Here is a 16,238-nt window from a genome sequence, read left to right on the forward strand (position 1 = left end):
AGAGGTCACAGCAGGAAATCAGAAATCAGACAACTTACACGAGCTGTTCCAAGCATCATGGCTCATTAGGTCAGTGATTTATTGCACACCAGGATGAGGTGAGGGGACCAGTAGGGGCCCCGGGCCCTCCATGCCATCAGAACCAGCATCTTTGGCCATGAGAAGTTGTTCAGGTGAATTTGCCTCACAGCTCTCGCAGTCAGCTTCCAGCCCAAGGCAGGGAGGCAGGGACTTCCAGGGACCCAGAGTGCCCAGAGGCCTGGAACTTAAGTAAGGCATCAATCTCCATCCCTAACAACTGCTTCTAGGGGGAACTGTTCTTCCCCAAACTCATCACATCACATATCAGTTCAGCAAGGCCCCGCCCCTTCAAGCTCAGAACTACACACAGACCCCCCACCGCAGAGCACCTCCTACCACATGCATCTCTCTCAGCCCTCCTCAGAGGCTCCAGCAATCTCAAGGTCCAATGTTCTAATTTAGAACACATGCTTCAGGTCCTGTTCCTTCCTTGCCGTGACCAGCCTGCTGAGCTAGGCCCTCTCTGGGCATGGCTGCCACATCTGTTACGGAGGGAGGGGAACAAGCTGAGGGCTCCAGGTCTCCCTGCCCTGCTCCCCACCCTCATGGCATCCCTTCTACTGCCAGCCCTAACCCACCCTCCACTACACCCAGAGGCTTAACCAATCTTCCCTGCTTGTTAAGTCCTGCCTGATGATTCACTTCATCTGTCCCCCCACCCTGGGTGGGAATGGCTTAAGGCTCCACTCCTGGCCCCAGGATGAGCCTGCTCAGCATCGAGGGCTTAGAGAGGCAAGTCAGATGCCGAGGTTGAGGGGAGGATGGGAAGTGGGGCTCCCAGCTGGAGACTACCGCTGCCTCCCCACCCAACCCCAGTCCCCAGGCTGACCCTCCATAGCCCCTTCCATATTACATCCCTGCTCCATCTCCACCGGCTGTCCCCTCAGCTCCCTTTCTCCAAGTCAGCCTGGCCAAAGGGCTGCACTGGCCACTTTCCCACAGCCTCTCAGGCCTAGGCTCAGAGCCTCTTCCAAATAGTACCAGAGTTGCTAGTCAGAGTCCTCCCTCCATCCACCGGCGCTCCCTAGCCTGCTCCTCCTCAGCTGGGTCACCTTCCGGGAGGGACAGACAGCTCCCTACCTCCGGGGGCAGCCCCGACCTCTGCTGATCCTCTTTCTTATTGCCCCTAGTGAACTCCCAACACGCCCTCAAGTCAGCTCCCAGGAACAACTCCTGAGACGCCTCACTTTCACACGCACACAAACACACCACACTCTGGGAATGCCTGGGAAAGGAGTATACAATTTTGTTGGGGGAGGAAGTAGGCAGCCACTTTCTGAGTCCCAGCTCCATCAGTCCCAAAGTCTGATACGTTCTCTGAAGGTAACTTCCAGTGTGAAGACTGGGCGGGATGGGTAAAAGAAAGAGCTGATAGAAGGAAAGGAGGGCAGGGGACTGGATGCTAGAACCTCCAAGGCTATCAAACAGGCCCCAACACCCTGCGGATCAGGCCCTGGGGCCTCACACGGGGAACAAGGACCCCTTGCCGGGCTGGGCTGGACCTGAACTGTTGGGCGGAGCACAGAGGAGCAGAGGAGGAGCGGGGCTGGGGGTTCCACTCACTGGCAGGTAGTACATCCCGTCCAGGGGCCCCGCCTCGGAGGCCCAGGGTACATGGGGGCCGCTGAAGGCCGGTGGGCCGGGGGACGGCGGCATTGAGAGGCCCGGGATAGGCCCATAGGCGGGCGGGTAGAGGCCAGAGCCCAGGGCCAGCGGGGTGTAGACGCGGCGGGGTGGCCCCGGGGGCGACGGCGGCAGCAGCACCTCTACGTATTGACCGCTTTCGGGGTCGAAGAGCAGCCGTAGCCGAGGCTGCCGCGGCGCCTCCACAAAGTAGTAGCGGCCGCTCTCGGGGTCCACCAGGACCTTCCCCGCGTACGCGGTCCCAGGTGGCCTGCGCGCCCCCGGGTAGGGGCCTTCAGGGGACCGGTCCATCGGAGGCGCCGAGGCGGCACGGGGCTGGGGCGGGGCGGTTCTGCCGGCCGACGCCTGGGGCTCCCGCGGGACAGACGACCGGACCTCAGTCGCCGGCTCGGGGGCTACAGGGGGAGCCTCCAGTTTGGGTGCTATCCCAGGGCTCGAGCTAGGGTGCTCCTGAGGGGAGGTGGGGCAGGGTGGTCGAGGTGGTTGGGGCCCGGCCGGCCCGATGGGCGACTGCTGGGGTGAGGTGCGAGCGCCGCCTAGAGGGCTGGTCCGCCCCTCGCCGTCGGGGACCAGGCGCTGGGCCTCAGCGTCCCGGTTCTCTCTGCCAGCACCGCGCGCCAGAACCCCCCCGGCTCCCTCTGGCCGGCGGCCCAAGACCAGTGCACCAGGCAGGCGGATCTCAGTGCGCGCGAAGGGTTTTGCCGTGCTGTTCTCTGCTCTCCGCCTCAGGACCCCGTTGGGCTGCGAAGCGTCCCGGGGGACTGTGTCAGGAGGCGGCTCTGGAGGCTCGTAGGGGTGCGTCACGACCGGAAGAAAGTCCTTGAGATAAACAGAAGTGTAGTGAGCTGGGGCTGGGGACCCCAGCGCCTGGAACACTTGTGTCTTGGATGCACCGCCCTCCTCCCCGCGGGGTTCCGCAGGAGGCACAGGCAGCCCCAAAGCTGGGGTTCCCGCGGAGAAGCTTGGCGCATACGTGGTCTTCACCATCTTGCGCACGTCGCGGGGCCGCGGGATGGCCACGCGCGGGCGTCCGGAGGCGGCTTCTCCCGGGCCCAAGGCTTCCCGGTGCACATCGGCCTCCAGGGTACCCACGGGGCGACTGAGGGGCATCTCAGGTGCAGCCACTTCTAGCGCCGGCTGGCTGCCTCGGAAGGCAAGATCCCGTATCTCCCGCGTGGACTGCCTTGGCGCCTCTGTGAGCTCGGGAGTCCCGGGTGCGGACGGCCTAGGCAGCTCGAGCTCCTCTTGTCCTATCCCATTCGGAGCTTCCGACGCAGATACCATAGATGAGTCCTGCAGTGGGCGATCCCACGTCTCTCGGGGAGATGGGTTCCACGTCCCATTAGTACGATCTGGAGCCTCCCATGAGGACAGGGCCAGCGGGGACGGGTTCCTACAGCTCGCTGCGGAATTCCTAACTGCGGGTTGCGGAACCTCCGATAGGGAAGGAGCTTCGGGGGAGGGGCTTCTCGTCCTGGCAACACCGTGATTCCACTGGGAAAGGGTCGGTGGGGAAGGGCTTCTGCAGACAGTTTCCTCAACCGCGGCATCCTGATTTCCCCATGCAGATGATGCCTCAGGGAACGACGGGCTACTTACCCTCCGAATAGCCCGATTCCACGGGGGCAGATTCTGGGGGGACGGGCAGTGTGGACCCCGTACCGTCCCATTTGGAGCCTGCCACAGCGGGGACGAGCTTCTTGGCCTCCCAGCCTTACTCGGAACTTCCTGGGGGGCCGTAGACTCAAAAGGCGGACTTTGTGCCCTCAGGACGGGTCGATCCAGAGTCTCTCGCGGGAACCGAGTCTTGACTTCCTGACTGTGAGCCTCCTGAGTCTTCTCCCCTGACTGCAGGAAGATGCTGGAACTAACCGGACCCAGCGGCTCGGTCCCCGGCGCGGGCTTGTCGCGCCGAATCGCGCGCTCTCGGAGGCTCGGCCACGGCCGTGGTGCCCTGGTGGGGGCTGAACTATAGTTCACGCGGGGTGGCCGAGACCTGGCCTCCTCCAGGACCTTTCGGGTACTGCGGGCCGTTTCCCGAGTCGCACACTCCGGCCGCCCCGTGGGCCCGAAGGTGGCGCTGCCCGGGGCAGGGGCCGCAGGGCTCAGTTTTCTGGCCAGTGCTGTCTGCACTAGGCCCGCGGCTTCCTGCAGGCGGCCCAGGGACTCGTCCAGGGAGCCAGTGCGCAGAAGCAGTCGGGGGCGCGGTGCTCCCGCCTCCCGCGGCGGACTCCGGGGCCGGGGGCGCAGCTCGATCTGACGCTTGGGCACAGTCCGGGTCCTGGCGGGCGCGTCGCGCTCCTCCAGCGCCACCTCCACACACTCGAACTGCGCTGGGGTCCCAGGACTCGGCCCGCGGGGCCGCAGCTCCAGGTAAGTGGCCCAGCGGGAGCCACCGTCGGGGGTCTGGGGCGTCGGTGTGGTGGGAGCCGGAGTCGCGGGCCCGGGCGGAGAGAGGCTGCGGAAAGCCGGCGCGGTGAGTTGTTGCACCTCGCTATCCGCCGCGTCCGAGCGGCTGAACAGGGCCCCGGCGCCGAAGATGACTTCCATCTCCCCCGACGGCAGCATGCGCAGCTGGGGCTGGGGTGGCCGCGGACCGGAGCCCGGGCCTCGCGGGAAACCCGAGCCGGGCCCGAGCTGCTGGAGGCTATTCTGGGCGCTGACGGACAGGCGAGGCTGCGCGCCCGCCCCCAGCGCAGGGGCCACCCTGGGCCAATTCGCCCGGCACTCTGCGTCCGGCCCAACGTCCGGGGGCTCCGGAGAACCCGGAGCCGTGTGGTAGGAGCCTGACGAACCCGACGAGTCTTGACGCCGGGCGGGGGCCGCAGGCAGCAGCCCTGGGAGCCCGGGCAGGGCTGGCCGGCCGAGCGCGGTCAGCATGGTGGGGCTGGACGCCGCGCACTACCTCCCTCACGTTCGCCTCCGCCGGTGCCGCGGACGCCCGCACTGTCCCCGCCCCGCCCGCAGATGTCGTGGGGTCACCGCGCCTTAAAGCGGCCGCATCCCCTCGCGAATCGGTGGCGTCGCCAGCGGGACAGCCTTGGGCCCTGGGCTTCACTTTTCTAACTTTCTCCTCGGGTGCGGGCCAGAGGCCTAGGGACGGCTCTCCAGCCTCGGGCTGACAGGAAGGTGAGGGATGGGCAGGTGTCCAGTTGGAAGCCAGGAGCTAGGCCTAACTCCGCTCCTCACAGGCTAGGAAACAGGCTGAGCAGGCACCTGCCTGAGGTCAAGCACCATGGTGTGTGGATCAGAATGTGAGCCAGGGGACCAGGACCAGACTTGGGTCGGGCAGCCCAGGTCTTCTGAGCAATTTCATCTTCCCCTGAGCCCCCAGTGTCTTCCCATCACCCCAGTGCACCCCTTCTCCCTGGCCCTCTCATCACTTGTCCCAGCTAGAGTTCATAAGGGTGCACTCACCACTTTCCTTGACCCATCACCCCACAATCTCTGATGGAGGAGCATTGCTTGGAGGGCTCCCCCAAATCCAAAAGTGCTAGGGCCTCAGGAAGGTGCTGTCCCTGGCTGGACTTCTTGCCTTTAGTGGGAACATACTGGAAGGGGCTGGAGTGGATAGCTGTAGCTTTTACAGGTGGCCTTGGCACCTAGAACAAGCCCTAGATGCTGATGTGGGGTCTCTTAGGACCCTTTGGGGTAGCTGTAGCCCCCTCTCTAAAGCCCCTCTGAGGCAGAAAGAGCTCTGTGCTCCCCTAGGCACTTGCAAGGCCCTCACTCCAGCCCCCACCACCTCAGGGCTCACCCTGGGGACAGGCACTGGTGGGGAAGCAGCCACCACCTGTCACTGTCCTGGGATAATGACAATGGGCACCATTTGCCTTTAGACTTCTGGCTTCAAGTTCCTGCTATGATTCAGGCCCTGGCTGGCCTTAGAGCAAAAGCAGCAGCACCTCCCCCTTTCCCGTGCACTCACCCTCACACTGACCCAGGTTAGGCTAGACTTCACAAATCTGACTCAGCCTCCCGTGGGTCTCCTGCCTGGGTGTGTCCCCCTGATCACCTAGCCATCAGTGATGCCTTGTGAAGGGATCGAACGGGCCCATCACCTAGCCCTGCATATGTAACCTTAGCAAGTCACTGCCCCTTCAGAGACTGTTCTCCCAACTTACAAACAGACAGAGCATTGTCCTTCTCCCTTCTTTCTCCTTGTGAAGAGTCGGGCCTCTGTTTGGGGGACGTGTGAGAGGGTACAAGTGTGATTCACCGGGATAACATTCTTGTCATATGATGGAAATGGATTTCCCAAATTCACTGTGGGCCTGGAACCCCCTTTGATGTCTCTGGTCAGGGCTTCTCTCTCTCTCTCTCTCACACACCCCCACACCCCCACATACCCCCCCCCCCCACACAGCCCTTCCTGCTCTATAGCCAAGTTGGGAGAGTTAAATTTACCAGGGCACTGGGAGTGGGGTGGGGTGTTTACAGGTAACCAGGGGTAACCAGAGCTGTTTACATAGGGAGGGGATTAAATACCAAGAGTAGGAAGGACAGCGCCTATTAGACAACCAAGTAGTCCTCCCCTAGGCTACACCCCCACAGCCCCCCTCCCCCGACTACCCAAGGGAGGGCAGGAAGTGGCCGGGGCTGGAGACTTGAGCATCATCCTTTTCTGAGCTCAGGAGTGGCCTGCAAGGTGGTGGTCCAAGGCCTGTCCCCGACCCGGCCCCTGGTAACTTGATTCTCCCTTCTATGACCAGGGCCCTCCAGAAGGCGGGCAGCAAGGGAAAAAAAAAAAAAAAAAAAAGAGCACCTTCTGCTTCTTCCCCTGCCTCTTCCCTGGGAATCAGGTCACTGGTGAGGCCTGTGGTGGCACAGGCCAGGGCCCACAGGGATAGGAGATAGGGACGGGAACCCCCACAGCAGAGAAGGCAGAGGTCGGGCATTACAGCCAGTGAACGGAAGGTGACGGCCATTTTATTTTTCCCTGGGACGCTGGTGGCTCCGGGCCTGACGCGTCCCCGAGGCTTTCTTATGCTTCTGGTCCAGCACTTGGGCCATGTAGTTCTCCTGCTGCTTCTGGATCCGGTAGTCAGACATGTGATTCCTGCAACGGAGCCAGCTGGGCATGGGCTGGGGGCAGTCTAGGGCAGGGGCCAGAGAGCTGGCTCCCCACTTCCATCAACAACCCCCAGCCTGGTCCACCCAGACCCCTCACCTGAAGATCTGTTTCTGCTGGCTGATAACTTGCTGCAACTCCTTAATCTCATTCTCTTTGCCATTAAGTATATCTTCTTGCTTTATAATGTGAGACTCAATTTCTGTGGGGGAGAGAGGCAGGGAGGAGGGGTGGTTCCCATCCCACGGGCTCCTTCCTGAGATAAGGCATTCATTCCCTTACAGGTCTTTTAAGAACTTGGCTCCCCCCACCCAGGGGTTCTCCACAAGTAGCTGCTAACACCTTATAAGAATGAGTTTATTATGGAGTTTTGACAGGATGGTGGCTGAGGGGCGCAATGTCTGATGATGTGTCAGTGATTTCACAATTCTATTCTGGACCAGGTGACCCACGTGAGGGCAGACGAAGGCCCTTGCAGAGAGGTGGACAGTGCTGCCCAAAGGCAGGAGGATGAACGGCTCCTGCCCTTCACTCCTGCCGATCTGTACAGATATGACCTCCTTGGCCAGACCCTTCCCAATCTAAAAGTACATCCCCTCTTAATAGTTCCTATCCCTGCTTGCTTTTTCTTAGCCCTTACAGCTAACATACCATATATTTTACTCACTTGTCTTCTTCCCTACGGGGATTCATATCCATAAATCCAGAAGGATAAAGATTTTTTAAATTTACTGCTTTAACCCTAAGGTCTAAAATAGTACCTGGCACAGAGAAGGTGCACAACAAATTTATTTGTGGAATGAATGAACAGGATAGCCTCTGGGGGCTTAGGACTTAGGAATATCACTTAGTTCAGTCATCTCAATCCCAGCAGACCTACTAAGGGCCAGTTGGATGCCCAGCCCTGTGCTAGGGCTTCAGGGGAGAAGACAGGGTCCCTACCCTCAAGGAGGCAGCTCCTGAAAGAGAGTTAAGACTCAGAAACTGATCAGAGAACAGAACAAGGCAATGTTTCAACAGTGTTAATATTGATGAGACAGTATTACCACTTTGGGCAAGTTGCCTCCTTTTCTAGACCTGTTTCCTCAACTGTAATGGGGACAGGGACAGCCCCTGTTCCACAGGGGCGTGAGGAGCTCCCAGGGAGATAGTGGTGGCAAAGCTTACCCCCACATTAAGTGCTCATTAGACGCAAGGATGATTTTTTGTGTCTTGTATCAAAATTGAAAGAGGCTGTAGGGATCTGGAGGGTGCTTCATTTATATGAACTGTCCCTTGAGGAGCCCTGGAAAATTCTGATCTCATTGCCTTTAAAGACTGGATGAACATTAACTAGAACACAAACTCTAAAAATGCAGAAATGCTGAAGCATTGAAGGTTTCAGAAGAAAAGGCTTGGTAAAAAGTTAAGGCACGGCATAGAAAAGAGGAGACAAGCAAAGACACGGGGCGGGGGGAAGAGAATGAAAATGAGCTATGTGGTCACAGAACCAGGACTGTTGAACCTTCTTCCCAAGGTCACCCAGACTGATTGATTGTGAAGTTCTTTTGGGAAAAGGCATCAGAAATTTATATGAATCTTTTAAAACGAATGAGAGATAAATTTAAAATAAATAGCACCTCATGAGAGAATGGTTAGGAAATCCCTTTGAGAAAAATAAGGAACTATGTAAGTGTAAAAACCAAACTAAACCCACATAAAGGGAGGTTGGAGGGTGGGGAGGGCACAGGCCAGGGGAAGGCTCAGGTCATGACATTTGCTCAGGCTTGTGTTCCACTAGAGGGGTTTGGGACATTCTGGGGGGAGGCAGCCAGGTTCCATCCCCATCGCATACACACATGCACCTTGCACAAGCAGAGCCCTGTGGCCTTGGGTATCTAGGAAATGCTCTGGCACCACCAGGAAAGAAGTCTAGTTCTTTTTAGGGAAATGGGGGGGGGATAGGTAGGGAGGAAGGACTGGGGTCCAGTGGCCTTGGGTATGGAGGCAGTGACTACCTGTTGAGCCCCAGGGGGCCCCAGTGGGAGCCCTTGATCAAACAGCCATGGGGCCTGTCAGCCCACCTAGTCAGATCAAGACATCAGTCTGCTGGCATCTTACCAGTGAGAGTACTCACCAAGGGAGACAGAGGGCTGGATTGATGGGTACGGGGTGCCCAAGACTCCGGGTGGCAGCCCATCAGGAGGGACCCTGAATCTCTTTTGGACTTGGGCTCTGGTCTTTGGCCTACTCAAAATCGGCTGTAATGCATGAAGCAGGTTGCATATGGAATTCATATCTATTTCTTAATAGATATGAACAGGTAAAGGGAATTTAGTGTCCTGGGAAACTAAAAAGGGGGTCCTAAGATCTAGGGACACTGGATGGCTGACAGAAAGTGCCCCCAAACTCACAGCACCAACTGAGCCAACAAGTGGCCACAGACATCTGGCACAGAGCAGAGATGAAAATTAATGGCCTACAGACATATTCTACTCGGCCTATACAATAGTTTTAAAATTTCTAAATCAGCTGCCAACACTAAAAAGTCAGAAAAGTTTTTGTTAAAAAACAAAAAGAAGTATCTGACAATACTGGGCCCCCATTCCCACAGCAGAGGCACTAAGCCCTTGAGAGGTGGCATGGCTTTTCCCATCACCACGGTCCCCACTCCTCCCTGTTGGGTCCCCAACCCTGACACTAGAGGTCAGCTCCCAAATAGGACTGCGCTTGCCCTGTTGTTCCTCTTATAAGTTATGAGTCAAGTACACTATTTCTAATACCCATCAAAAGTGGGAAAACAAAAGGTGGACTAAGAAGGTCGTTTGTTTCAAGAAAAATGGGAGCGAGCCCATTCTTTTATGGCCATGAAGAATATTGTACACCAACTGCTTCCCTCATTTCCGTGGCCTGCCTGGTCCCTGAAGGCCTTTGCGAAGGTGTGGCCCGCCTGGGCCTGCCTGTATCCTCAGCCGGGGGCAGAAGTTGGGGTGAAACCCTGCCCTGGACACGGGCACTAGGCTGTTAGGGAAGAGCCCATGCATGTAAGCGTGGGGGGGGGCACGGGCCTCCCGCCTACCATTGCACTTGGTGATGAGCTGGTCCTTCTTGCTGGATTCCTGCAGGGCTCTGCTCTTGACACTGGAGAGCCTGGGTGGAGAAGATAAGAAAGGGTGGGAAGGCTGACAGGCAGACTGGACCCCAACCCTTCACCCCCCTACCAAGGCCCACTCACGCCTTCTCAAAAGCCAGCTTCTCTTGCTCCAGCTGTTTAGATAGCACCTCTACCTCTCCGAGGGCAAACTGCAACTTCTCCTCTTCTTTGGCCAGGAGGACCTTGGTCTTGGCGTGGGCAGCTTTCTCTTCCTGCAGGGGCAGCAGCAGTGACCTCATTAACTCCAAGGCACCCTGGGTCTCCTCGGTTCCCTTAACCAGCTCTATTTCTCAGAGAGGCACATGGAAGCCAGGACCCAGGAAGATTCTGTTCTCACTACTAGGGCTGGAGGCTCTCAGAGGCCAATACTCAGTAACTGTGCCCATCCACAGGGATCCCAGGAAATGCGGGAAGATTAGGAGCCTGCAGAGGCCATTACTTACCACCAGCTTCTTCTCCACTGCCTGGAACTCTTCCTTACTGACAAAATTTTCATCCTGGAGAACCATCTGCAACAGAGCCGGGCTCAGGGAGGGCCTGGGGCTGGAGTGGGAGGGGTGCTCTCTAGGGACCAGGACCAAGGTTAGACAGTGGGATGATACCCACGGCATCTAGGATGAGACTTCGGCTCTGAGAAGGGAGAATTTGGTTCCACAAGATTCACACAGGCTCAGCTCTAGGTCCTACCCTCAAGGAGCAACCAGTCTGATATAGGAGATAGCTCATGGCCAGCCCTTCTAACATGGTGTGTGCTATGATGGAGAACCACAAAGGGCTGTGGTGCTCAGGGGAGGCCCCTGGCCTGGGGAAAAGTCAGAATTGCGTCCAGAGAAGGATCATCAGACAGGACATCTGACTGCTAAACAGGGGCAGGCCAGAAGGGGTGGGATAGAAGACTGTTCGGGTGAGAACACACATGCAAATGCCAGCTGCGAAGAAGAAGAGCTGGGTACCCTCAGGGAATTGCAGGTAATTCAGTGCCTAGAGCTGCACACACCCATTAGAGTGAGAAATAGTTGTTAAGTCAGTTTTGTTTCTGAGATGGAGCTATCTCACGACCTTCTTATCAAGATATAAAAAAAAAAAAAGGGGAAAAACCATGAACTCCAACTGGCCAGGATTTTACCGTGCCAGGTAATCTGTGACTCCACGTTTTGAACTTGCGAACGAGGGTTTGCTTGAGAAGGCAAAAGCAAAGGGACATAAAGGGGTCAGAAGCCCTTAAGTTAACATGTGTAAGGGACAAACCTGTGCTTACGGCACTCAGCATGGCGCTGCATTAGACACAGGGAAGGGGATGTCCACAATAGAAAAGATGTTATAGTTTCAGTGCCTGCACCGGAGGGCCCTGGGAAGCCAACGAAGTCATCTCCAATTAGAAATGGGGAAAGTTAGGCTCGGTGAATAGACCGGGACATAACTACCAGGCCTTACACAATCAGAGTAGAAAACAACTTTTTTGATTTAAATTCCCTGGTAAATATTCATGAAGACCTTGCCCCGTTTTGGCTCCACCCCTACCACCTAGAACACATCTGGGCCCCGCCTCCTCCTGATGACGCCATTGGCAAGGTGCTCTAAGGTCGCCAATGGCTTCGGGACAGGGCTTGGCCCCGCCCCCTCCATTTAGGTGTCCAGTCTGGCCTCTCCCCCAGCTTTTCTGGCTGCGTACCACGTTCCTCAGCTGATGGATCAGTTCCTCCTGAGATTCGATCACGTCCCGCAGTTGATCGAAGGCGAGACACACTGATCCTGAACCCCCCTGCGACCACCCGAGGGGCGTCGCCATCTTTCACCCCCGCCAGCTCGTTGGAAATGGCTGTCTCTGGGCGCTTCACCCACCGTCGCCCACCAATGAGAATGCAACGCCATAGAGCACCCTGGCAACCAGGGGCGGGGACTTCCTTTGTTAGCGAGGCTGGGGCCCGCCTCTTAAAGGAGCCGCTCTCTGAAAGGGGCCTACTGTGGAGGGGGAATCTCTAACAACCCTTAGGAATTTAAGTTCATAGTTTATTTGCACACCTGTTTTGTCTTGTGTTTGTCACGCAGACCAGAGGAGCCTTCGCGGCCCGGCTTATACTTCTTTAAGGAAGTGAACAGGCCTTACTCAGACAACGGCTCTCTCAGCCTTCGCCCAGGGCCTGTTAAACTGCTAGACCTCTGAAGCAAAAGCTAGCTAAGGCAACCCCTCCATCTTTACCTTACCAGGCTTCTTTGTCGCGCCCTAATTTCTAGATTTACCCCAGAGTATGGGACTCCAGTCTCCTGTGATCTCTCTTCCATGTATGAGTACACGCAGTACTTAGGTGGCCTGAACCCAAGCAATGAAGGGAAGCCCAGGAACAGGAAAGGAAAGTGGCCTCACCCAAGATAAGAATCCTCGTGCTCTGGTACCAGGCTTTTGGCAGCCACACTGGACCCATGTGCGACCGTGTCAAGGTACTGGGGAGGGCCCTGAAGAGATCAGGAGAACTGAAGAGGGGCATGAAAGTGACAGGGAACAGAGGTACAGAAGGATAAAATGTTCCCAAAGTGGCCACACATCCTCACCAAATCCCCTTTGAGGGCTTTTTTTTGAAACCCAAATAAGGGCGCCTGGGTGGCTCAGTCGGTTGGGCGGCTGCCTCCGGCTCCGGTCATGGTCCCGGGGTCCTGGGATTGAGCCCCGCGTCCGGCTCCCTGTTCGGCGGAGAGCCTGCTTCTCCCTCTGCCTGCCACTCTGCCTGCTTGTGCTGTCTCTCTATCTGTCGAATAAATAAGTAAAATCTTAAAAAAAAAAAAAAGATTAAGTACGCTTAGGAAAAATCAGAGCTAAAATTTACTGAGTATTTACTATTTTGTGGCACCATTGTGCCTTTTTAGTACTATTTAGTGTAATCACAATAATCTTGGGAAGTAGGTTATAATATTCTTTTACAGATGAGGAAATGCAGGTTCTATGAGGATGAGTAACTTGTCAAGGTCACCCAAGCTAGGAAGCTTTGGAACAGAGTCCCTGTTCTTAACCATGATGCTGTGTTAGGTTTTTGATGAACATAATGGATACTAAAGTTGTAGAATTTGATACCCCCAAGCAGGAAATGACTATATTAAGGAGTTTGGAAAAAGTATCATCAGTGGGGGCGCCTGGGTGGCTCAGTTGGTTAAGCGACTGCCTTCAGCTCAGGTCATGATCCTGGGGTCCCAGGATTGAGTCCTGCATGGGGCTCCCTGCTCAGCAGGGAGTCTGCTTCTCCCTTTTATTCTCATGCTCTCTCTCTCTATCATTCTCTCTCTCTCTCAATAAATAAATAAAAATCTTAAAAAGAAAAAGTATTATCAGTGACCAGGAAGGGAAGCTGAAAGCAGCTCAGGCTGCTCCCCAAATCTCCCCAGGGGCCTCTTTCAGGGTTGAAATTTGTGGCCAGATAAATGTGGCTCTTTCTGTGGATCTCCCAGTAGTAGCTCTTGTTTCATTTTTTTCCGTGTTTCTTATGTCTATTCTCACATCCTTGAGAGCAAGGCCCTTCCTTCCTTCCTTCCTCCCTCCCTCCCTCCCTCCCTCCCTCTTTCTATCTTTCTTTCTTTAAAGATTTTATTTATTTATTTGACAGACAGACACAGCCAGAGAGGGAACACAAACAGGGGGAGTGGGAGAGGGAGAAGCAGGGTCTCACGGGGCAGGGAGCCCAATGTGGGGCTCGATCCCAGGACCCTGGGATCATGACCTGAACCGAAGGCAGATGCTCAACGACTGAGCCACCCAGGTGCCCCCCTTTCTTTCTTTCTTTCTTTCTTTCTTTCTTTCTTTCTTTCTTTTTTTCTTTCTTCTTTCTTTCTTTCTTTCTCTTTCTTTCTTTCTTTCTTTCTTTCATCTATCCATCTATTTGAGAGAGAGGACAGAGAGATTGGGGGGGAGACAGAGGGTGCAAGTATGGTAAGAGGCAGAGGAGAGGGAGAGAGAAACTCCATCAGGCTCCATGATGAGTTTGGAGCCCCAGGTGGGGCACAGAGCCCACCGGGGGCTGGATCCTGAGATCCGGAGATCACAACCCCAGCCAAAACCAAGAGTCAGACACTCAACCAACTGTGCCACCCAGGACCCCAAGAGAGCAAGGCCATTTCTATTGACCAATCTTAAAGGGCCTAGAGCAGTACAGTGCAATAAAACTTCTGTGATGGAATTAGTCTACATCTGCACTGTCCAATACTGCAGCCTAGAGCCACAGATAGCTAGCGGTTCAGCACTGGAAATTGTCGCTCATGTGACTCGAGGAATCGTTTTAAATGAAAAAAAATGTTTAATTAGTTAAAATTAAAATTTAACGGTGCCTGGGTGGCTCAGTTGGTTAAGCGACTGCCTTCGGCTCAGGTCATGATCCTAGAGTCCCGGGATCGAGTCCCACATTGGGCTCCCTGCTCAACGGGGAGTCTGCTTCTCCCTCTGACCCTCTTCCCTCTCGTGCTCTCTGTCTCTCATTCTCTCTCTCTCAAATAAATAAATGAAATCTTAAAAAAAATAAAATTTAAATTTACATAGCCATAGTAGCTAGTGGCTACTGTGTTGGATGGCATGAGCCTAGAAGGTGCCATGTGGGTTGTGTGCCTCAGCACAGAACCTTCTTGGAACTTTGTCTATCAAATGTGAGTGTTCACCTGAATCACCCTTGACCAAGCTGCACCTTCCTCTGGGGCAGAAATCACTGGATTTCCCCCTTGACATGTGTTCTTTCTCTGAGTCTTTCATGAAGTGCTACTTTGATGTCCCTTGCCATTCATGTTCACCTCCAGAAGCTGGGATAGGCTGCCCTCCAGGGCAAAACTCAGCCAGTTCCCTGGGGATCGGAGATTATGAGCAAGAGAGAACCCTGGATCCACGTCCATACCAGCATGGACATGAAGGATGGTCACCCTCGTGGGGGACTGCTACAGACTCCCACTCTATATGTCAACAAATACTACAGGCTTCTGGTCTCAGTCAGGGCTCAGTGAGGGTCGGGATGACATAACATCACAAACAGCTCTGTGATCCTGGCCCCGAAGTGTTGCCTTTCTGCACAGGGTTGTCATTCTGGTTGATGTTCCCATTATCTATTGCTGTATAACAAACCATTCAAAATTTACAGCTTAAAAAAAAATAATTTCACTCAGGAAACTCCAATTTGGGCAGGGTTCAATAGTGAAACTCATCTCTGCTCAATGTTGTATCAGCTGGGATTTTTTGGGGGGAATGGGGGGCGAGAGGGAGAGAGGCTAGAAATTCTATTTCCAAGATAGCTCACTTATGTAACTGGCAAGTTGGAGCTATTAGCTGGGAGCTCATTTGAGGCTAAGGACCAGGGTTCTTGTTCCTCTCCATGGGCTGTTTGGGCTTTCTTATAGCATGGTGATTAGGTTTAAGAGAAAGCATCCAAAGTGATAGGAAATGGAAGATGGCCACTTTTTTAAGGCTTGGGCTTAAAAACCAGCACAGTGTAATTTCTGCTATATTCTATTTGCCAGGGAGCCTCAGAGTTCAGATTCAAGGAGAGGGAATACATCCCACCTATTGATAGGAGTAGTTTCAAAGAATTTGGGCTGCACTTCCAGTGGACGTCCTCGTGGATGACTATGTCATTTCTCCAAGGTTCACCTGAGATAAAACCAGAATGAAACAGTCTAGTGAGGGAGATAAGCATCAAATAAACAGCCACTTAAATCCCAAGTTGAGTCATTATCCAAAGAAATAACATCATAGCTCTGACAGGTGTTAAGAAAGAGAGGAATGCATTTTTTGTTTTGTTTTGTTTTGTTTTAAGTAGTCTTCATGCCCAATGTGGAGTTGAACTGATGATCCTGCCATTAAGAGTCACATGCTCTACCTACTGAGCTAGCTAGTTGCCCTGGAATGAGAGTATTTTAAAGGGAGATTTTTGCCCAGTCTGGGGTGTCAGGGAAGGCTTCTGTGAGGAAATGGGATATTTGTGCTGAAACCTATTAAGATTACCAGGAGGCACTTAACAAAACAGGTAAGGGCAGGTGAGTTGGAAAGGGTTCCAGAAAGAGGAAACAGTATTCATAAGGTCCCTGGGGCAAAAGGAGTTGGCAGAGTATAGTAATTAAAAGGCTAGTATGGCAGAAAAGAAAAGGTTGTATGGGGCAAGAAGGGTCAGTGGCCAGAAACTTGGTAGAAACTTGTTAAGCGTTAGGCTGTGTTAAGAACTTTGATGGTTTTTATTCTAGGGGCAAAAGAAAGCTACTCAGGGGTGCCTGGGTGGTTAAATGTCTGCCTTTGGCTCAGGTCATGATCCCAGGGTCCTGGGATTGAGCCCCACATCTGGCTCCCTGCTC

At 54.7% G+C, this 16,238-nt stretch overlaps 2 protein-coding genes across 2 annotated transcripts; both read right to left on the reverse strand.

Moving 5' to 3' along the window:
• Positions 1–71: 71 nt before the first annotated feature.
• On the reverse strand, positions 72–4,605 carry PROB1 (proline rich basic protein 1). The gene has a single exon (XM_028103490.2). It carries the CDS (start codon positions 4,603–4,605, stop codon positions 1,543–1,545), a length of 3,063 nt encoding a protein of 1,020 aa, XP_027959291.1. The 3' UTR covers positions 72–1,542.
• A 2,035-nt stretch (positions 4,606–6,640) lies between these two features.
• On the reverse strand, positions 6,641–11,747 carry SPATA24 (spermatogenesis associated 24). The gene is made up of 6 exons (XM_028103495.2): positions 11,602–11,747; positions 10,373–10,438; positions 10,011–10,141; positions 9,855–9,925; positions 6,896–6,998; positions 6,641–6,784 (listed from the first exon to the last, which is right to left on the reverse strand). The coding sequence occupies exons 1-6, from the start codon at positions 11,716–11,718 to the stop codon at positions 6,655–6,657; spliced, it is 618 nt and encodes a 205-aa protein (XP_027959296.1). The 5' UTR covers positions 11,719–11,747; the 3' UTR covers positions 6,641–6,654.
• Between the last annotated feature and the right edge of the window lie 4,491 nt (positions 11,748–16,238).

Source organism: Eumetopias jubatus, unplaced genomic scaffold, assembly GCF_037043125.1.
Source record: "Eumetopias jubatus isolate StellerSeaLion01/CBP00866 unplaced genomic scaffold, mEumJub1_p1.0 scaffold_5, whole genome shotgun sequence".
In the NCBI taxonomy this organism is placed as follows: Eukaryota; Metazoa; Chordata; class Mammalia; order Carnivora; family Otariidae; genus Eumetopias; species Eumetopias jubatus.